Genomic DNA, 23,274 nt, shown 5'->3' on the forward strand with positions numbered 1-23,274 from the left:
CAGAGACACACTCATGCATGCACTTTGATACTCTAATCCCAATAAAGGAATGCAACTGCCTGCACCGATACAGCTGCTGAACTGCTGCACGAGGAGTACCCAAAAGCAAGAATTTAGCTATAAATCACACAAAAAGGTGACCTGTCCTGCCTTTGAACCCTCAGCCTTCTCATTCTCTCTACTACGCCCAACTATTCGCAATAATATGAAGTTCCACAAGAATGGTACCTCCTGATTTTCATTGCATGAAGTACGCAGTCATATTAACATATAAAAAACCTTGTAATTAACTCTTACGTTTTAAGTCACATTAATTCCTTGTATTCAAATATTAGGACACTGCTGTCACGGTCAAAGCACTGTCCTACTACTCCTCAAAAGGACTGACCATTTTATCCCATTAATTGTGAATACTGTTAAATATCCAAGATTCACATCCTTAACACCAGGAAACAGAATCCACTGTAAAACTGCAAATTCCTTCACTCCCCCAGTTGCAGACTACTACACCGTATCTATACTCTTTCACCTAGAGATCTGTAGGTTTAGATTTGGTTATATTTTAATTATCATGAGTAAACACGAAAAAAGTATTTTTTTCAAGCTGAAGGGAAACAGTTTTGTCTTCACACTGGACTGGAAATGAACACTTTGACAAGGCAGAATTAATACAAGTTTACACAACTTCAACTCACAGAAAACACCACCTATGAAATAACCAAAGGTAAGAGCTGTGAAGGTGGAAGTGAGAAATTCTTGAACATCAAGATTTCAGTCTGCAGTCGTCACTAGAAGTTTTCGAGAGAAGTCAGTGCCACGGCTGGCCTTCTGGGGAAGCTGTAATGCCCGCTGCCTTTGTCGCCCCAAATTAAGGGCGTTGGAGCTGCTGCCAGCATGGGATGACCGGCGCCCAGGCAAGGGCAGAGTTTGCCGCTAGGGAACAACCGCTGCACAAGATTTATACGTTTACAGCTGATCATACAGAAGTCTGTGCTCCTGCTTATCTACTACTCAATGTACAGAAGGCACCCAACAGTCCTGACCGTATAGGATTGGACCAAAACAAGAGCTTTGCTCCTAGTCAGGCCCCCTACTCCTCCCCTCCTTCACTTGACTTCACACTCACGTTTCTAAGAAACTGGAAAGCAGGAGCTGCATTTTTAGCTGAACCTGTGAGATCTGAAGCCAACAGACAGGATCTCGCAGCCAGACCTATGCTTCTTGACCTCACTGCTCATGTGAAACTGCACTGCAACATGCTGAACGTGATTGCAGTTAACATTAGTACAATATACAAACAGTGATTTATCAACATCATATGCTTTATTGAAAGTTGACAAGTGCAACAGTTAAATACATTGACGTGTTACAACTGTTTAGAGAACATGCACAAAAACATATGCATACTACTATACAGATAATATGCAAAAAATCCATACTGGGAAACCCAATTTTTTTTTTTTTTTTTTAAATTCTTTGCTAGCAGGGTTTGATAATTTTTGGAGTGGTTTTTCCTGTCTTGAACCAAACTACAATGAACAAAGATTTACCTCAAGATAATCAGCAGCCAGGGAACTTCAGAAGTTACACAAACAGCATAAATCTGCCAAATTCTGAACAGTTGCGTAGGTGCATTCTTATTTATGTAGCATTAAAAATAAAAAAAAAAAACCAAACAACTTCCCAAACTTCTTCAGCCAATGAAACAACTAAACTTCAATCTGTACAACCTAAATAGTTACAGTTTTCTATTTTACAAAGTAATTACACTAAATACACAAATATACAGTAGGCAAATAACCTTCATTGTAATTATCCTATGACCCAACTGTACGTCACCTACCTGCTTTCTATATACAACACAGCTTTATGCACCTGTCCACTGCTTCAGAAAACGGTGCAAATATTTGCACTTAAGGTTTCAGGTGACAGTTAAGTGTTAAACACTGAATTTACCTTTCTCCCTCTTCCTCTTAAGATCCTATGCACCAGTCCTCACTTTGGAACCCCAGTGCACTATGGGGGATTGAGCCATCGCTTTTCACTCCAGTCTATTTCTTCATATTTCCAAGCTCGAAAAGCACTTGTATCAGTTACATCACTGGATGAGTGGAAGATTTAAAAACAAACCAAAAAAATGCAGGCATGCAGCTTCGTTTCTCAGCCACTTGCAGAAGCTGCTCAAGTCCCCAGTGTACTTGTGCTAATTCTCTGGAAGAAGTTTATTTTACAATCAACCTAAGAACAAAGACTCCTTCAAGCCAAAGGGGGAAGGGAGGGAAGAGAGAGACAGATGAGTGTGTAATACAGGCGGGGAGAAGCCTCTCCCGATGTGTGCAGGGCATGGAGTCCTCAGTCTGGGTTGCAACGTGCATTGAAATGGATGAAGGGTGGCTGTGGCGGATTCCCGCTAGTCCTTCTTGCTCTGGACAGTCCAGAGGCCAGCGATCACGATGGCAATGGCATTTTGAACTATGCTGAAGGCCCCGACCCCTGTGATGCCGGCTGAGCAGGCTGCTGTGTTGTCCCTTGTGACTGGGAAGAGGAAGGCGGGGAACCAGTCTGCAGCTGTGCTTGGAACTGGGCGAGCTGCTCCGGGCTGGCGAGTGTTTTTAGCAGAGTGTTTTCTTGCTCCAGCTGGGAGTTCTTTTCTATCAGCTCTTTGATTTGCTCTTTGAGGACCTCCACTTCCTCCCTCACCGCATACATCAAGTGACTCTTTACCAGATCCTGAAACGCAAAAGAGAGCGTGCGCGTTAGGAAAGCAGCCCAGCGCCAGGCCCAGGCTCCCACCCAGCTCAGCCGCACGGAGATGCAGCAGATCCACCTGTACAGAGAGCAGGCGCGAATGCAGCTCTGCGAGGGCGCGGAATCGCATCCCAGCGAGGGCCATGACCCCGCTGCTCACGCCCGGCGGGGCCAGCCCCATGGCCAGCTGCACGTCGGTGGAGGGAGTCGGGCTGGGCAACGCTTGGCATCGCAGCAGCCAAGATGCGCCAGGGCTTGGCTGGCCTGACTTGGGGAAGGGGCCGGGGAAGGGTGACAGCCCCGGTCCCGCCAGGGGAAGGGGCTGGGGCCCGGTGACAGCCCCGGTCCCACCGGGGGAAGGGGCCCAGTGACAGACCCGGTCCCACCGGGGGAAGGGGCCCGGGGCCCGGTGACAGCCCCGGTCCCGCCGGGGGAAGGGGACGGGGCCGGGGCCCGGTGACAGCCCCGGTCCCGCCGGGGGAAGGGGACGGGGCCGGGGCCCGGTGACAGCCCCGGTCCCGCCGGGGGAAGGGGCCCGGGGCCGGGGCCCGGTGACAGCCCCGGTCCCGCCGGGGGAAGGGCCCCGGGCCCGGTGACAGCCCCGGCCCCGGCGCACACGTGCGGCCCCGCGCGGGCAGCCGGCCCCGCCCCCCGGAGCCCGGCCCCGCCCCCGCCGTCAGGCCCCGCCCCCCGCGCACCGGCTGCAGCCAGTTCTGGGCGCAGGTTGCCGCATTTCCCTCCCTCCCGCCGGCCGCGCGCGGCCGCGGGTGACGTCAGGGCGCGCCCTGCCAATGAGCGGCCGAGTTATTTATAGCCGGGAGTTAAAGGCTCGGAGTTTGCCTAGCAACAGTCGGCAGAGGCTCCCGTGAGAACGGCTGCAGGCTCCGCTCCAGTAACAAAGGGCGGCCGGGCCCCAGGCGCAGCGCGGTCCGGGGGCAGGGCGGGGGCCGGCCCGGCGGCGGCCCCGGGCACCGCGACGCCCGTGGCGGCCGCCGGGAGCGGGGCGGGGCGGAGCGGCGGAGGATGCGCCCGTGCGGCAGGGAGGGGTGGCCCGGGGCGGGATGCGCTGGGAGGATTTTAAAAAAAAAAAAAATAAAATGAAAAGCACCCCAAGACATCCCCCACTTTGGGGGGGGGGGTAAAACCCCCAAAGAAGTGCCGCTGTCTGCCCCAGCAGCGCCCCTCCCCCGCCGCACGGAGCCGGGATCGATCGGTTCGGGGAGGCAGGAGCCAAAAGCGATGCCGTCATTCCCTCCCCGGCATCGACAGAGAAACGTGCGCATTCCTCCCCGCAGGAAGCCTTTGATCAATTAAAAAAAAAAAAAAAAACCCCAACGAACCCCAAAAACCCAACAAAAAACCAAAACCGAACCACCACCACAAAAAAAAAAAAGCCCCAAAACCAAAGCCGTGCCTCCCCCTCCCTGGCCCCGCTGTAAAAACGCGTCCGCGCAGGGGTTAACCATCGCCCGACGCATCCCGATATTGTTTACCGCTTTAAACACGAACTAGGTTTTATGCCCCAGTCGGTACGTACCATCGCTTGCTCGATTTTGTTGTCGATAGCTACCACGCTTGCACCAGAGGAGCTGCAAGAGAGAAAAAAAAGAAAAAAAAAAAAAAAAAACAAACCACAACATTAGCGGCGGCTGAATTATTTAAGAGACAAGAGACGCGGGCATTGGTAGCCAGTTGGCCGAGAAAGTCATCCTCACGCTGCCCTGCCGCCGCCGCCTCACCGGGATGCTCCAATGCAGCAAAGCAACCTGTGAAGCCGCCCCGAGCCCCCCGCCTGCAGCCGGATCAAATATCCCGACATTTCCCCCCCCCCCCCACCCCCCCCCCGCCCCAGCAGACCACAAAGATGGAGCTGAAGTGCAGGCTGCGGCAGAAGCGCTCCGCGGCGGGGCCGCCGTCCCCCCCGGGGAGGCGAGGCGAGGCGAGGCGAGGCGAGGCGAGGCGGGCGCCCGGTGCCGCCGCTGCGGCTCCCCCGGACAAAGGAGCCAGCCCCGGCGTTCACCTGCCCCGCTGCCGCCGCGCCGGCACGGCCCCTCGGACACAACACTTATTTACCTACTGTCGAGCCTCAGGGATGAGTTGTCGGTGCCCAGCAAGGACGATAAGAAAGAAATTGAGAAGTGTCTTAGTTGATAAACTCCTAGATCCATTGCCACTGGTCTACAACATTGGGCATTCATGCAATCGCGGCCAGAAACGCTCCCCGGAGAAATCGGGTCTCCCTCTCTCCGGACGTGTGTGCGTGCGTGCGTGTGTGCGGGCGGCGGGGCGGCTCCGCCGGGCGGCGGGACCCTGCGGGGCCGGGCGGCGGGACCCTGCGGGGCGCGGGGCTGCGCTCGGCCAGCTCCGAGGTCAGCGCTCCGCCGCGCCGCACAAAACCTGGCCATCCCGGCCCCCCCCATAATTTATGCGCCGCCGCCGCCGCCCATTGGCTGCGCCGCCGCCCGGGCCCCGCCCCCTTCGCATCTCATTAGGAGCCTTCCCCCCCCGCGCCGCCGCCGCCGCGCAGCCCCCCCCCCCCCCCGGGCCGGCAGCGCCCTGCCCGCCCCGCAGCGCCCACGCGGGACGGCCCCGCACGCGTGGGGGGCGCGGGCTCTGCCCCCCTCGCCCGCCAAACCCCGGCAGGCGGGGTGCCGGAGCGCGGCTCGCCGTGCCGACTTCCAGCCGCCAGAAGGGAGGGGGAATTAAAAAGAAAAAAAAAAAAAAAAAAACACCACCACCACACCCACAACCAACAAAACCCCCAAACTAATAACAATAACAGTAATAATTAAAGGCGCTCGGGAGCGGCGGGGAAGCCCCGCGCGCTGCCAGCCGCCGCCGCCGGCGGGAGCGCGGCCCGCGCCGCCGCCCGTTCCCGCGCCGACAGCGCCACCTGTCGGCAGCGGCCGCGCAGCTGCCAGCGCCGGCTCCCGCGGCTGCCCGCCCGCCCCCCCCCCCACCCACCCGGGGCGGGGTCCCCCTGCCCGCACCCCCGCCGCCCCTGCGAATTTTAGGTCAGGAGAACGAAACCCGCAGCCGTTAGCTCTGGCCGCTCCGGCTGGGCAAGGCGGTGAGGGCAAGGCACGCACGTAGCGAGGCGCTGCAGAGAACACCCGTTCAGGCCGCTACGGATCTGCTAAAGCAGCAGCGATCCCCCTCTTATCCCTCACACAGCCCTCGCATCATCCACAGAAAGCGCACACAGCACAAGCCTGCAGCTTCCTAGCGAGCCGGCCGATAGCCCTCTACGCTAACAGGGAATCACAGAATCACAGAATTGTTTACGTTGGAAAAGACCTTTAAGATCATCCAGTCCAACCATTAACCTACACTACCAAGTCCACACTAAACCAATCAAGGGTAGACTAGGCTAAACCATGTCCCAAAGTGCCACATCTACCCGTTTTTTGAACGCTTCCAGGGATGGGGACTCCACCACCTCTCTGGGCAGCCTGTTCCAATGCTTGACCACCCTTTCTGTAAAGAAATTTTTCCTAATATCCAATCTAAACCTCTCCTGGCGCAGCTTGAGCCCATTTCCTCTTGTCCTATCACTAACTACATGGGAGAAGAGACCAACACCCACCTCACTACAACCTCCTCTCAGGTAGTTGTAGAGACCGATAAGGTCTCCCCTCAGCCTCCTCTTCTCCAGGCTAAACAACCCCAGTTCCCTCAGCTGCTCCTCATAAGGCCTGTGCTCCAGACTCTTCACCAGCCTTGTTGCCCTTCTCTGGACACGCTCCAGCACCTCAATGTCTTTCTTGTATTGAGGGGCCCAAAGCTGGACACAGTATTCCAGCTGTGGCCTCACCAGCGCCGAGTACAGGGGGACAATCACCTCCCTGCTCCTGCTGGCAAATGCCTCTTCACTCATTTTTAGATTGCACTGTACAGCACTTAAAAAGTTGCCGCACGTGCATTAATAATAATCTCGGAAAAATTATTCTCCCACCTAACTGTGGTGTACCTCTCAACAAACATCACGCTCTCGTGCGTCGCGGAACGCAGCCGCCGCCACCCCAGGCGACCCCCTCCACCGTAAGAGCTCAGGAGGAGACCCAAGGCTGAACCAGACGGCCGCAAAATACCGCCACAAGAAACAGCCGACCTTCAAAACCACTATGTTCTAGACCTGCACTTTCATCGGGCATTACATGACTTAAAGCCGCAAAAATGAAGTCAAAAACCTCTTCAACTCTCTATAGCAAACTTCTCCAAGATCTACAAGTCACGTATACGCCACAAGTGTTGCTCCCAGAGAAGCAGGAAAGCCGGGAGGCACGGAATAATCGTCTTAAAGCTAAATTTAGCATTTGCGTACCTGCATCATCCTTCTTAGTTTATTTATGTTGTCCTAGTCTACTATTCTTTCATTCAATAATTCTGGCAGAGTAGTACAAACTAATCCTATTCACGAGAGAGGTCACATATTTAGGAATACAAGTTCCTCGTAGCCGCTTTCCCACTACCACGCATGACGCACATCCTGCAAGGGCACAGCTCTCATCTCGCCCTTAGGCTATCTGGGGAAGTTGTGCAGAATAGCGCCCAACAGGCTGAAAATGAAAGGAAGGGATTTTTTAAAAAAAAAAAAAAAAAAAAAAAAAAGAAGAAAACCCCACCTTGCCTGTATTGACTTGCAAATTTAATAGCAAGTAAATTAGAAGCAACACATTAAAACATATGCATCAGGCTCCAGCTTCCCACCTTCCGACAGACAAATACCAGTAACCATACACTGTACGGACACTTCAACTAACCACTTTCTTTGCAGAGGTTACTTACTGCACATGATGGTGCTCACTGTATTCAATGATCAAGTGGGACATTTAATAAACAGCACCAAAAGCACATTATCTGCACCAGAATCTGTATCAACTTCTGTCCTAGACTTGATCCAAATTAATGTTTTATGAAGGGCTGGGCTTGAAAATCAGTAATGGCTCAAATGACTCCTCGTCATGGCAGTTACTCAGGACATTAGAATTAATGAAATTTCAGCTGGACACCAGCTCAGGGGCAATCTCAGGCCCCCGAAGCTCTTAATCAGAAAAGGGCAGATTAGGTGTAGAAAGCAAGAAGTCCTATCTCTGCTAATTAGGGTCCTTAGAAAATAACTTGCTTAAGATAGCAAACTCACATGCCTGAACAGACATACCCTTGAAATGCCTGCTTTGCTGTTGCAGGACAGACAGCAAACATTTGTATATATATTTTTACATGTACGAATGGAAAGTCATGGATGCATTCCAGGATGATTGTTGCTGCTGCCATAATGATCATTACTAAATGCCATCATTCAACTTTTGACAGAAAAATTATACGATTCTTAGACTAGATTAACAATAAATAACATTGCCCTCTTCTAATCTATATTAATGTATCTTCATGAAGAATAGATACAGATATGATGCTAAATCCAATTCCCACTAAACTCATTAACCATCTTCCATTAACTTCAATAGGCTTTTAACAAATTCCTTCATTTATTTTTAGATGCCTACAAGCCAAGTTGTGATTCAACAGAAAGCTGTCAGCTGCGTAAGTAGGACTGCATATTAATATGCATGCTCCGCTTTGCCCACCCTGTAAAAAAGCAAGCCGTAAGTCTCCCTTTATGGCTGAGAAAGCTCTGAGCTCGCAGACCATCTAGGAAATAAAAAACATGACATGTACTACTTCCATCCCCAAAATTGGGGAGGGGAGGAGCACCACTAATCTCCGATGTTCTCGCCTCCACATCCAGTCATCTGCCTGACACGGACAGAGACTGAACACCCTATTTAAAGGTTGAGGTTTTGCTGTTCTTTTCCTCAATGCACATTACCTATGAAATAAAACAATCTATAAAAGATCTAAGGCAAATAATCCTCCGAGCTCCCTGTCCCCTTGCTTGCTCCCTAATTTGTCTCCCCTCCCTGCCTCCTCCACCATGAACATTCAACATGCACTTCACTCAGATTATGTTGTTTTGACTCACTCGCTCTCCCTTATAGCATGAGAAGGGAGTCAAGATGACTAAAGGAATTACTCAAAACCTCCTAACCATCTCTTTAACACCTCATTAACAGATACAGCACGATATTAGACATCAACTCCTCCTGCAAAAGCTTACAATTTTACATTCCTGGGAGCAGAGGTGAGAAAGGCTGCATCATTCCTCATCTGTTCAAAGCCACTCTGGGTCTGCACCGGACTGGACCAATTCACACCCATTAGATACGCGACGAGGGACATTTGTTGAGAGTCCCCTCGCAGAGGATCACAGGCTTCAGAAGCCTGCATGTCTATGGAGCACCCCAGGTGTTCAAAAACTGCATAAAGTAATAGAAAAAGACTTGAGATGGGTTACCGAGAAACAAGCAGGGCAGAATACAATATAGTGCTAAACAAGTAGCTTACCAGCATCTTTGATCCTCAAATAAATTAACTGCTTAAGTTGAAACATATATGGCAGTCAAAGACTTTTTAGCATGCTTCACCTTTCCTAGTGTTTCAGTTCTTAAACACTGTTTCTCCCACTAAATAATTTCCTCTTGTCTCAATTTAATCATGCTAAGCACTTGAAAAAAGTGCTTTTCATCTTAAGCACATAATGAGGTTAGCTGCAGCACAGAATCATTTTGTCTCTACGCAAGTCTGGTTTGGCATATTTCTCTGTTCATGTCAGAAAAGTCTTTCACTTAAAAGATTTATCTTTCAAGTACCTTGTCAACGTATGCTTCCTTCAGAAGCCAACATTAAAAGCCCTAGACAAGCATCTCCTGAACTTAAAATAAATTTCATCTTTTGACTATGTTGCAAAGTGACCACACCAGAAACCGTACAAGAAAACAGCAATTTCTGTCACAGCACACTTTCATCTTATACTATAGACAGGCTCAGACACTGTGGACTTGAACTACAGTTTTTAACTACAAAATAAAAGTACTGAAGAGGTTAAAAAAAAAATCTGTTAATTACTCAAGATGAGACTACAGTAATTAGATTCTACATGACATCTGACTTTACATTTCACTTGGCATCTAAAAGTGGTCAATAAATGGCAAAGTACTGTTCTGCCTTAAAATTCATAAATTCAAAACTATTTGTGTATTGACAGGAATCCCCAGCATCAAACTTACACAAAACTGCTCCAAGCTAATAACCTAAAGAGGAAACTCTGGCTGCAGCTGACATCAAGGACTAAAGCATTATTTATTTCAGTAGGCCATGATTTTTTTTTTTTTTTTTCCATTTCAGTAAAGGTTTAAGATAGGCTGGAGAAGCTGCCTAATGATTTTTTTTCCCCCACAATAAGTCATAATTATTTTTTTAACAGACTGTGGGGGGGGGGAATCACATTCAGATAGTCTAAATAAAGATCACAGAATCTCAGCCAACTTCCTTTTCCAGCCCCAAACTTGTAGCTAGGATCTTGATTTAAAGAAAACAAGCCATTGAGTACTTATTGCTCAGCTCCAAAGGCTAACATGTATTTTATTTCTAGTTAAAATTCTGCAGATTTCAATTTCATACCTCTGCTAAATTGGAGAACCTCTTGTTACCAGATATTACTCTATCAGTTTTCCTAAATGTGTGCTTTTCCTCCCCCACAGTAAAGTTATTTGCATCTATAATTTGGTTTACTAGGAATTGGATTTTAGTTCCATGAAAAACAGATAAAAGGGAAAGCTATGCAAGATGCTAGTGAAATGAAGTACTATATTTGTAATTTTTTTTTCCCCCTCCCAGATGTGCAAGCATAACTAAATAAATATTCAGCGGAACAAATACATACACCCTACTGGGGTTCTGGAAATAACCTGACAGTATCTCTAATCGCAATGCATACACCGAAGTATCATGCTGTGCGCTCTGCACAGGGGACAGAAGGCTGCATTTAAAAGCCAGAAGATAACCGTGTAAGATCAAAAGACAAACAAGGAGCGGTTCGCACTGGCTCCTTTGAGGATATCCTCTTTCTTTTACAGGCAACTAATTGCTAAGTCAACCCCAGTTGTTTTTAATGAGAATTATAATGATTCTACCAATTTTAATGCTGACAAAATAAAACATAAGGTCCGTATCAAGTACCTGGATATAGACAAACACAAAAGATAATCCACTCTTCACTGGTCAGAGAACTCTTCAAGGAAATACAAGCCATCTTACAGCAATTCTGATGCTTGGAGAAGGACATGTGGTATCCCCTTTCCTGAGATCATCCATAGATGACCATCTAGCAATGCGGGTGGGATGAAGGACCCTGCTCTGTGCACATCCATTGAGTTTCAAAAGTCTCCTCACAGAGTCAAGTGAGGTCTATCATAACTCAAAACCTGAAATTGCATCTAGATGCTACACCACCTAAATTTAAAGAGTTATATACATTTGCAGTAACACCTAGTTTGGGAATCATAGGCTTCCCTAATTTCATATCCAAGCTTAAAATGAGTACATGTAAAATATTTAAATTCATTAAAAAGTGAAAGCCCTCCTCAGTATCCCATAAACTGCCCTTGACCAAGGACTGCAAGTGGGAAGAGATTCACCAACCATGTTACCACCCTGAAAGCTTTAAGTGAGACATCTGAGCTGAGAATTGATTTTCTTTCCTCCAGAAAGCAGCACACAATGTCATTCTGCATGCTATCACTGTCCCCAGGATGGAAGGGGAGAAAAACCATTTAGTGGCATAAAGCAGCATATGCAGAAAAGTGGTAAAATATTACAGTCTTTAAGTTTTACTACCCGAAGCATGGAGCTGAAATTCATTTTTCCTTTCTGTGAAATTTGGTTTAAATAATTTAACCACAAAAAGAGCGTTCAATTCCCTGGTCTTATGCATAGCTTTCATGTGCAATGCTCTTCTCAAAGCCAAGGAGAACACCTCATAGTAAAAACCACTCACGCTAGCATTTAATCCCACTTGTTCTAACTGTACAACAACATATTTTTCAACCACAGACTCCAAAATTAAATGAAGAGCAGAGGAAAGAGTCACTGGAGCATTTCAAGTTACATCTAACATAACAAAAGAAACATAGCAAGTATAGGAAGTGGTTTGGCACAGTGACACAACAAGCATTTGGAAAGCTGAAGTTCTTTTATTAAACAGCATCTCTGACCCAGGGGGCCAACAACCCAGGAGGGAATCCGGGACAGTGGCTGACACCCACCCACCCCACCCTACCTTGATAGCACACAGTGGGATTTAGTCATCAAATTAAAAAAGAAGCCAATTTAACCTGTAGCTGAGAAGGGTTATCTTTTATTATTTTTTTAAACTCTTAATATCTTCTATTTCCTTAAGGCTGCGGAAAAGTCACACCAAGCACATGAAGTGGGAGTACTCCATCTTACTGACTGGTGCTATCTGTGGAAGGGGAGGGGCATGGAGGACCTTAAATCCCTCCATTTCCCCTGTCTCCAGCCCCCTGTAAAGCCTACACCCATTATGCTTTTTTTTTTTTTAACCACTTAATCCCTTGTTTTCTCTTTTCCCACCTCCTCCCCTTTTTCTAATTGTTCCCCTTGAAACTATATTGAAAATCTTGGATCAGCTAATAATTTTGTCACCCTTATTAAGAAATCATTTATATGGCGTAAGAGCTGGTCTACACTTCTCACTGAATATCGTTTTCTCTTTGATAGCCACTTTTCGATTCAACAGTTGAAACTAACCCTGTATTTCCCACAGAAGTATATCACACTAGAAGCCAACTCAAAGTTGCCAGGAACAAAGCCAAAACCCCTGCAGTTAATCAGCATTGTCCTATGGTCTGCAGGAATTTTGGAATGAGGTTTGGTACTCCAGCTTCTATGGAAATTATTAAAAACAGTCAATGATGACCAAAGGAGAAAAGTACAGACACAAAGTGTAAGGTAAGACTGTAGTGAAGGAATGAAGCACCCGGGAGGGGGAATCTAATCTGCCGTGAACGAGGATGAAGGTCCACCACTGTTTGGCTTTTGACGTGGCAGAACCCTCATTATCACCCTGTTCTGCAGAACCATTTTTAAGGCCATTCTGCTAAACAATAATAAACCCCCAACACTGCAACTCCATTACACATGTAGTAAAGCCAACAAGGTGAGAGCTCAATGCCACTCTTCTTCCTTAGCAAATCCGCCAAGGCAACAGACCTCTATCCAGTTGTCCATTTACACTCCTACAATTTCAGTCTCTTTGCAATCACTCAAGGGCAATCACTCATCATTCAAAGGCATTAGCAACATCAATGAACAAGTAGGTGAATGGCTTTCAGATTAACTTCCCTGGCTCTAATGCATGTACATTACACAAATTTGTAATACCGTGTTTCCTAATGTCTGAGTGGTCAAAACACTCTACTTCAGTTGTGCCTGAACCCACAGTTTATCATCTTTTGGTGAATTCCTAAAAAATTTAGAGAATCGTAGAATCATTTAAGTTGGAAAAGACCTTTAAGATCATCCAGTCCAACCATTAACCTAACATTACCAAGTCCACCACTAAACCAATTAAGGGTAGAGTAGAAATTTCGTGTTTCCTGGCTTGGTGGCTAGATTATTTTTAATGAAAGTAAAAACTAGGAATCATTAAGATTGGAAAGGACCTCTAAGATCATTATTCCAATCATCAACCCAACACCACCATGCCCACTAAACCATGTCCCAAAGTGCCACGTCTACCTGTTCTTTGAACACTTCCAGGGATGGTGACTCCACCACCTCTCTGGGCAGCCTGTTCCAATGCTTGACTACTCTTTCCGTAAAGAAATTTTTAATTAATCCAATCTAAACCTCCCCTGGCGCAGCTTGAGCCCATTTCCTCTTGTCCTATCACTAACTACTTGGGAGAAGAGACCAACACCCACCTCACTACAACCTCCTCTCAGGTAGTTGTAGAGAGCAATAAGGTCTCCCCTCAGCCTCCTCTTCTCCAGGCTAAACAACCCCAGTTCCCTCAGCCGCTCCTCGTAAGGCCTGTGCTCCAGACCCTTCACCAGCCTTGTTGCCCTTCTCTGAATACGCTCCAGCACCTCAATGTCTGTCTTGTATTGAGGGGCCCAAAACTGGACACAGTATTCCAGCTGTGGCCTCACCAGCGCCGAGTACAGGGGGACAATCACTTCCCTGCTCCTGCTGGCCACACTATTTCTGATACAAGCCGGGATGCTGTTGGCTGCCTTGGCCACCTGGGCACACTGCTGGCTCATGTTCAGCCGGCTGTCAACCAGCATCCCCAGGTCCTTTTTGGACCTGAAAAATTCAAGACCTGCTGTTCCATCCAAGCAGAAGTGCACTTTAACAGGCTGAAGTAACTCTCATGTATTTAAAGGTATTTTTATACCTGAATGGAAACTTTCATTTATAGAAATCAAACCCCACGTACCTCCACCCATTCAGGAAGCATGGGGGGAATTTCCAGAAATGTGCAGAAATGTGACCTGATCTACCAGATTTATTGCACAAAAGTCCCGCTTCCCTTTATCAGCCACTGCGTTGGGCATTTGCTGGGTGTTTTCCTGCCAGCCTGTGCCTTTTTTTTTTTATTTCCCCTTCTTATGGAAATGAGGATATGAGAGGAATCTGATACATGTCCATGCTTCTAACTCAGTACGGCACTGAGAAACAGGTACAGCTAGACACTGCAGTGGGAAAGTACTCTCAGGCTTCTTAATCCAGGCATAGCTTCAGTGGCTTAAGAGACAAATCCTACTGACTCATGATTGCAGAAGTCCCAACAGAGTATCTCCATGTAAAAAACACTTACGCTTTCCTCACTGAAGAAACTGTAAAGCAATACTGGTTTGAAATAGAATGCAAGATAGCTGGGAAAGTACATACAACTATGAAACGAGGTGTGCTTAAAAAGTACTTTAAAAGTTACGTAAAGACAGATAAATAGATATTTTAATCTGACCTGACTGTTCCTTATAGCTACCCACTTCAGCACAACACTTCTTTCCTGTAATCCTGCCACGCCGCAAACCAAACAGAACAGTCAGAACAGATGTGCCTGCTCAGCATACTTTGAACACGTCCCTGGAGCACCTTCATGGCTGGCACAGGTCCATGTCACCTACAGAAGGCCCATATATCCTAAAGTCCTGGTTCTCCTTCAGGTGGGGTTCAACTTTCCTCAGTGCCCTACTGCTCCTCTAGAGGAGACTCAGGCAGTAGAAAGCCCTCCTTTTCCACAGGGCTGCATCTTCTAGCTTGTAAACAGCAAGTACCTTGACAGCGTCAGATCTGCGGTGGCCACGATGGGCAGACACCACTGACATTTAGCCACCCTTGAGCCAGACCTTCTGCAAACAGAAGACAGACTCTCAATCTTTTAATACACAACTTGGAAAGGAAAGATTACAGCATATTATTTCATACCTATTCAAAAACCAGGCAATCATCTTTATGCAGAGTTGGCTAAATTTATGAGTGGCATCCTGTTTATGAAGCAGCCCAGTCCATTCCCTCATACTGCTGATGCCTGTTTTCTGGTAGATATCCACCTAAAATATGTTGCATTAGCTATTCCAAGAGTCTTTCGTACAAAACAAGGTCTGAGCTCATGTATATACTGTGTCAGGCACCTAACACTTCTTGAAAACAATTACCTCATCCTCCAGAAACCACTGTCATCAAGATGACACCTTGAACCTTTGTGGCTTTAAAAAAAACCCCAAACCCTCAAAACAAAACCCCCACAAAAACAAAGCCCAACCAACTCCAGTATCAGAAGTCTGAGATGAGTAACCCGTTTAGTAACACACGGGAGTCCAAAGCAGCTCCCAGGTGCGTTTCCCCATTCTCACATGGGGTGTTAGCCCAGATGTCCAGTGGCCACTCTTCTACAGCATCAACGTGGTGAGCTGCCACACTGCTGTCAAGTTTAGGAAGGAGAGAAAACCCCTGCTGCGAGACAGGCTTTAAAGCCCCTCCCCTCTCCCAGCTTCACTGGTGGAGCCAGGGAACTGCTGCTGCAGGGTCCCATCAAGCACAGAGGACAAGTCACCTCTTCCAAAAACCACTCTAGGCAGGGAGGCATTGCCCGCTCCCACACAAGGTACTGAGTGGGGGAATTCCTCTCTGACTCTTCCTGGCAACTACTAATTGCTAGAGGCCCTGGGCAGGTAGATGGTAACATCAATCAGCACTTCAAGTATAAGCAATCATGACAGCTATAAACAAAAATATTTGTAAGTGAATATTTGAGTCACTGGGTAGCACTGGTGCGACTGAGATAGGCTCCTGCCTTGAATTAGTTTGCCCAAACCTGTTTTTCAGTCCCATTTCTGAAGAGCTCAGCATTTTAAAACAATCTGTTGATAAATTGAAATGGGTAGAAAAGAACCACTGAACCAATTCACAGAGACTGGGGTTGGGGGAATTTACTTACAGATAGACTGAAAGACATCAAGGTACTTGAAAGGATCTTTGAAATCCTTAGAAGGACTGAGACCCAATTTAACTAGAGTGAACAATTACCTTTAAATAGAGAAAATACTAGGTTTCAGGGGCTGTCAGATGTTTAATTTTCCATATTAGAGTGCATCTATTTAATATTTGCCTAATGATGAATTAAAGCCTGCCTTTTAAAAACAGTAAGAACGACTAGCTCAAATATAGTGGGGTTTCTATCCCCTGAGACTGGATGCCTTTCACTAAGGTATGCTTTAAACAACCTGAAGTTACTGAAGTACAGATAAGGATAACCTGAATATAATAGCGCAAGACATACAGAAGTTTTTGCCCTTGCCTTCAGTACTGCTCTTGTATTTTGACCAACTACAGCCCACCTTAATTGTGTCACGAGTTGGCAGGTGCACCTAGCACCCTCTTCTTCCAGCTGATGCCATAACCAGAGGCTGAAGCACCTTCTGACTTGTTTCCCCCCCCGCCCCAGGCCCACATCAACTGTGTTTCCAACCAAGTTTCAAAAAGAAGTACAGAAGATGCCACAACACTGTTTTTTCACTATGAATATGGAGACGTGTTGAAATATACCCATCTCAAGTGGACACAGGCACCTGCCTGCCGTCTGCACTACAAGAGAATCAGGAGCTCCTGCACACCCATATAATCTCCATTTCCAGCTGCCTAGCACTAGACAGCTGCCCAGTAGCACACAGACATTAGGGATCACCTTTCCAAAGCACTTTGGTGAAGCTCCAGTGCCTAAACTCTAAATCTTGGACTTCATTCTGGCAGCCAAACTTAAAATGAAAAAGTATAAAGTATTTAATTTTTTTAAGAATAAAAGCCCTTCTTAGTATGCTGTAAACTGCCCTTGACAAAGGACTGCAAGTGGGAAAAGATTCACCAACTGTGTCAATACCCTGAAAGTTTTAAATGAGATGCCTGACCTGGGAATCGCTCCTCTTTCCTCCAGAAAGCTGCACACAATTGCACTCCCTCTCAAAAGAGATTCTGCCTCTAATCCGGAGAAAGCCAAATGCTTCTTTGGATTTGGCCCACGCACTGAGGAGGGTCAGTTTTGGAAAGAAAATATAGCCATATGCAACATTAGCCAAGAACAGCTGCAAGAGAGGCTAAAGTTTCTCCTTCATTTGCAATTTATGGTTACATGACAGTCAGCCAGCCTTAATTCACAGAAAAACAAAGTAGAGCAAACCCAGCATATCTGCAAGAGAAACTAGAGGAAACAAAAGCAAATGAGAAGTAAACAGGAAGTAGCTTGCTGAAAAAGAATACAGGAGAAATCATGCAAATTTTCTGTACAGTGTTAACAGATACAGATTTTGGTTTATGGACTAGAGGTGCTGCATCATGCTGCTACATGTATCGGTAAAAATCAGTTATAGCAAAACCTCTTAATATTGCAGAAAGGTTGAAGAAAACCACATCTACTCCATCACACTTTTTCATTATATGTTCTCTGGAATAGATTGGTTTGTGGTAGGAAACAGTCGTCTTAATACTACCTTTTTTGTTCAGTAATATATAACAACACAGGTCATTGCTGTATACAAACACTGCTCAAGCAGTACATACCTGTTGTCATTGTATTTCAATTGCTATTATGAAAGATTTCCATTACACTGGTTCCTTAGGTGTTCAGATGAATTAATTTACTATAATTTTTAACATTCATTTGAAAGTTCAAGATGTTTTCAGAAACTGTCAATTGCTGAAGAAATTAAAAATGAGTTTTTAGAAGTTTTCCCATGTATAAATTTAGAATCATAGAATTGTTTAGGTTGGAAAAGACCTTTAAGATCATCCAGTCCAACCATTAACCTACACTACCAAGTCCACCACTAAACCAATTAAGGGCAGAGTAGCAATTTCATGTTTCCTGGCTTGGTGGCTGGATTATTTTTAATGAAAGTAAAAACTAGGAATCATTAAGGTTGGAAAGGACCTCTAAGGTAATTTATATTCTTTAAAGAGGCACCATTCACAGAGGAAAGCTATTCTCCACAGGCAATATCACAAACATAACATGACAAGAATATCAAGTGAAATGTATTAATTGGTGTTTGTCAAAATTTATATAAGAGCAAGGTTTTTGGATTTCAAGGGTGTGGCATAACAAAAGCACCAGTTCAGAGATCAGAAGTTATGTAGAACACATTCTGTGCTCCCTCCCACAGAAGGGTATTGGCCTCCTGCATACAGAAAAACAACTCTGCAACATGAAGAGTCAGGGCATTTTTTCCCCCACTGTCATGTTTTTTTAACTCAGTAAAAGAATTCTTCCCATTCACTGAGTTACTTGGTATTTCTTTTAAACACTAGAAAGGGACCAGATCAAAAAACATGCATTTCATATTTCACTGTTTATATGGAAAAGGAGGTTAATAAATGTAACTTGCAGAAGACTAAGCTGTATTTCAATGCCTCTGCAAACATTTAACAAGACTGATTAACTACACTTTTCTTTAAACATGTGACAAGACGGAAGAGAGTATATATTACATATGAAAAATATTTGAATGAATACAAACTTGTTTGATAATAAGTTTCAAATCATGTTAAAATTTTCATTTTTGGTTTAGCATTATGTCACTTAAGATTTGGAATAACATTCTTTTGAAAAGAGGAAAGAAAAGTACTGTAATGATTTTTCAAGACATGTAGATTTTCAGTGAATAAGTAAACCACTCTGTGTGACACAGTACTCTCAACTAGTATGATACTCCTAGCTTGAAGTAGTTTGAAATAGTTTTAACAAGTGCCAAGCACCTTGGTTTAGGAGAAGCATTTTTAAGTACTTGCTCAAACAAAATAATTTAAGAAACCATTAAAAAAAAAAAAAGGAAGTAAATCAAGCATCTAAACATTAAAAACTTTATAAATACCTCTTTAGATGCTGTTCCAGTTCCAGGAATAACACTTTCATGGTTATTTGGTCAGAGCCTTGTTTCTGGAGAAGTGTCACTTTCATTGATGTATCTATTTAGTACCTGCTGATTAGTTTCCCCCAGACAGAGGGTCGGAAGAAATACCTCTCGGTCCTTGGCAGTCGTAAGATTAGCATTAGCATTCCACTATTAACCACGGGTCCTTAACTCCACTGCACTTTCAAGAATCACAAAGCCTCGCCCGTTAAAGATTATCCACTTGCTTCTATTCAAAGTTTGCCGAGTTTAATAGTGGTTGGTCATGATCAACAAAAACAAGAAGGGCGAATGCTGATGACACTACAGATCCTGAGATCACATGGTGTTCTGTTACATAAAGCATCAAGAGAGATTAAAATCTTCACGATTAGGTTTTCAAATCTCGAACAAATGCATCTTCTTTCAGCAGTGCCAAATTCGCCAACTCTCAAGCTGATTCAGCCTGCTCCCACTTTTTGTAAAGCACGTTAATTGCTACAGGTAGCTAATTCTGCTTAGAGAAAGGCACCTGAGTTGTACTCTTTCTCAAATCAAAGTTCTAGTGCTTAATAGCAACTGTAAGTAGAGACAGAACTGACAGCACCCAGTTGCCAAAAAATATTTTACACAGACAAATCCTATCCCCTGACTGCTCTTATAACAAGAACCAATGACAAGAGTTGCAGACATGCATCTGCTTAGAGTCTTCTGCAGACCAGATAAAGATAGCAATTCATCATGTATCAAGCCAAATTCAATCAAATATTACATATTCTTCCTCACAGAAACACAGATCAGCATAAGGAATCTTTGGTGCCTTGTAGTACATCTGTACCATGTAACTACCAGCCTACTTGCGTAGGTACCATTATCTAACATTGTTTCAACGTAAATGTATTCCTTCCTCTATCACGGTGAACACTTTCCAGTGCTAACAAAAGTTGACTGCCCACAGTACACTGTAGAGAAGCAAACAAGATTCACTTTCCTAGTCTACATGCAAGCTGGAGAGCCGGAGATAACCTCTCACCACGGAAATAGCTGGCTACTTGCAGCATGTGTGCAGGAACCGCCACCACAAATGAGAGCATGGGCATTGGTGTTACACTCTTCCATCAGGCCGAGACCACAAAAATGCAGATGTTAACTTGGGCTTACTGCCGACGGCTAAAGGCATGTCACATCTATTTCCTCAAGTAGATTTGCTTGTAAGACTACACAGGAAAGAAACCAAATGGAAGGGCCAAACAAGTTGGCTCAGAGCATGGCTGTCTACTCTTTAGCTTGCATCTCTGTCTACTCTTTAGCTTGCATCTCTGTTATATGTTGCCAAGGCACTGAAGAGGTGACTGATGGCAAGAGAAGCAGGTATTACACGATAAAAAGAAAACAGTCTGGCTTGGGGGAGGAAGGAGTAAAACCAACCCCACGTATTAGAACTAGTAAGTCTGACATCACACAAAGGGAGTATTTTGGTTAGGAGGTAGAAAGGAACCAAACAACAAGAAATAATGCAATAATTCTTTGGGTTTTTTTCTGGGGGTGAGGGTTGCAGTGGGATTATCTCCCCATTCCCAGAGCCAAGAGGTAATTCAGATAATTTAAACTGGGCATCAGAGCTACTAACTGTGAAGCAATACAGAATATTTCTAAATGGTCTTCCCAGAGCCTGGTATGCCTGGCTTGTAAGGACAGAGCATCATGTTCCTTTTAAAGCACACCAGGGAGATTGAAGCAGACAAGTTACACCTAACAATGAATGTTTCTCTCATTACATCAAGTCCATCTCCCTCAGCATTGCCTAAAACAATGAATATACATTAAATTATGTTGTGATAGGAAAGGGACAAAAGTAGTGACGTTAACCTTTCCTGTGGACAGTCTTTACTTTCTCCTTTCCTATTCCAAGATGCCCTCTGAACAGGAGCTCCATCACGCTAGGGGCTGTGTCAAGACACTTAAAAACAAGATCCAGTAAGTTGTGCATGTCTGACCAACACATCACTTAGCTCTAACACTACTTGATTCAAACCTGGGTTTGCTTTTCAGCCAGAAGGATCACCAAATGTTAGATTACATGGGGGGGGGAATCAATTTCTTAAGACACACAAATCTAAGCACTGAATATAATTTACAAAAGATAAATAACTGTACTATCAACTCATGCCTACACACAAATAAAAAGATACTGTAAAAAGTTATCTTTCCAGCATCCTCCTCATGTGCTTACACTGAAGTCCTTATAATTTGCTCTGCTTATTAAAAGAAGACTAAATTTGAAAGTGAAAGGAAAAAAAAAATATATATGCACGCATGTATGATGCAGGACTACTGAATATATTCAGCTGCTTCATTCTGCAGAGAAGGAAGTACACTGCTGGGCCCATGAAGAGAAGCCATAGGTAGGCTCGATCTCTGGTAACACTAAAATCACCTTTCCTCATGCTTCAGCCCCAATTCCAGTGATGACTTTACAGTAAGGCAACACTCGCAGGCTTCATTTGATGCTAAGCACTTAATTCCAATTCATCACCTTTTTATTTGGAGGTTTTGTGCCCCAGAGGACTCTTTTATCAGTTCCATTTACCATCTTCATGAAAAACAGCAAAGGATTTGCTTTGTCAGTTCCCAGATTGAAACCAAATTAAATGTTAAAACATAGCTGCTTCAGAAGCAGGTCTACGTGATTTTTCTCATAAGCATTCCTATAAATTTGGCAATTCTGGTTACAGTGCATTCAAGTAATTAAAAGTATTACTCAGTTATGCGCAGGTCAACAACTTACAGGTAATAGAAACCACAAAGAAATTGTAAGTCAACTGGATTAACTAAGCAATGGAACATTTTTACTGCTTTGAAAAACAGCCTCTAGCTGCAACTGAAAAATGCCTGAAGCACAAGTATCTTCTTTCTTCTCCTGTCACATTCAAGAATTCAGCACCAAGCTATGCTTTCTTCCTTTGTCCTGAACCGTTCTGGCTGTTATATAAAGTGACAGATTGCACACAGATGAATTATCACTATGGGTACACTAGGATGTCAGATACGGGTAAGTTTTAGCATCTAATGAAACAAAAACCAACAACATTTCATGCGTGATAGCATCAGGGTACCTAGGTTCTCCCCTGCCCATAGCTCTTATGCCCAAAGGGGAGGAGGGAGCATATTTCAAGATACTTAACTTGCGGTACTCCTTGACAGTTTTGCTTTTTTTTTTAAAAAAAAAAAAAAAATCAGGCCAAGCTTAGATTTAACCTGGTAAGCAAATGAATCTGGCATTAAGCCAACAGAATTTACTGTTTATGTCAGTCTGAACGAAGTGCACTTGAGCACAAATTCCTGAGCATGTCACGCATCACTGAGTGAGCTGCCATACCTTCCTGGGGTAAACATTTAGCAGGTTCATTTTCCATGTACTATAGAGGACTTCAGAGACAGCTTGAATAATCCAGACTTTACCATAGCAAAAAGCAGAAAATAAAGCGCAAGCCAACCTTTAGACTACAGACATAAAGCGCTCTATGGTAACAATGTCAATTTTGATGTGATGCAACAAACTAAGAATAAACTTAAAATTCTGATGCCCATATGAGTGCTTGACAAAGCAGAAAATATACCAGACAAACATTCAAGCTCTTCTGGGAACTTTAAAGTTACAAACATGCAATCCTTAAGATATTCAAGGGTTAAAAAAAATTACTAAAACAGTGATCCGAGGTTGATATAAGCTGCCAGTACTCAGGATTTCCAAAGTTTGTTTTGTGTTACAGCAGTCTCCAAGACTACTACTTCAGGGGTTCAAAAAGAACAAGCAAACATTTATATCAAGTTGCAGTGCTTTTTGGTACAAGAGATGCCCCAGATAGCATTTGCATCATAACTTACGGGTTTTTTTAACACTTTGTTCCCCCCCACCCTCCCATCTTAAGATCAGTCTTTATAGAGTACTTTGGCACAAAGTGTTTTGCAAGGCTGCTAGTCAGTGACAGCAACACAGAAAAACCAAATCTGACTTCAGAAAATATTCATTAGAACTCATCAGTGAAGCAAGGCATGCTGGATTATCAAAGGAAATAAAACTGACAACGAGAAAAGGTAAAAAGCACAAAAAGCTGTACAAAGACATCTGCACCATAATGAAAACAAAAGCACTGAAGTGAAAGACAAGCGCGTGGAAGCCAACTTGGGAAGTGCCTCATTCCCAAATGCG

General features: G+C 45.0%; 1 protein-coding gene across 3 annotated transcripts in view; it reads right to left on the bottom strand.

Annotated features, from left to right (window-relative positions):
• Window positions 1–1,326: 1,326 nt before the first annotated feature.
• Window positions 1,327–23,274, bottom strand: part of TSC22D1 (TSC22 domain family member 1) — a 96,471-nt gene continuing 74,523 nt past the window's right edge. For 2 of the 3 annotated variants that reach the window (XM_075706814.1, XM_075706805.1), the window contains 2 exons: window positions 4,286–4,337; window positions 1,327–2,730 (listed from right to left, as the gene is read on the bottom strand). In XM_075706814.1, coding sequence (XP_075562929.1) covers window positions 2,473–2,730; window positions 4,286–4,337 — 310 coding nt within the window. In that variant the 3' untranslated portion in view covers window positions 1,327–2,472. Of the gene's footprint in view, window positions 2,731–4,285; window positions 4,338–4,821; window positions 5,000–23,274 lie in introns of those variants that run through there. The other variant, XM_075706822.1, reaches the window with a different exon arrangement.

The sequence above is a fragment of the Pelecanus crispus genome, chromosome 1, assembly GCF_030463565.1.
Source record: "Pelecanus crispus isolate bPelCri1 chromosome 1, bPelCri1.pri, whole genome shotgun sequence".
Classification (NCBI taxonomy): domain Eukaryota; kingdom Metazoa; phylum Chordata; class Aves; order Pelecaniformes; family Pelecanidae; genus Pelecanus; species Pelecanus crispus.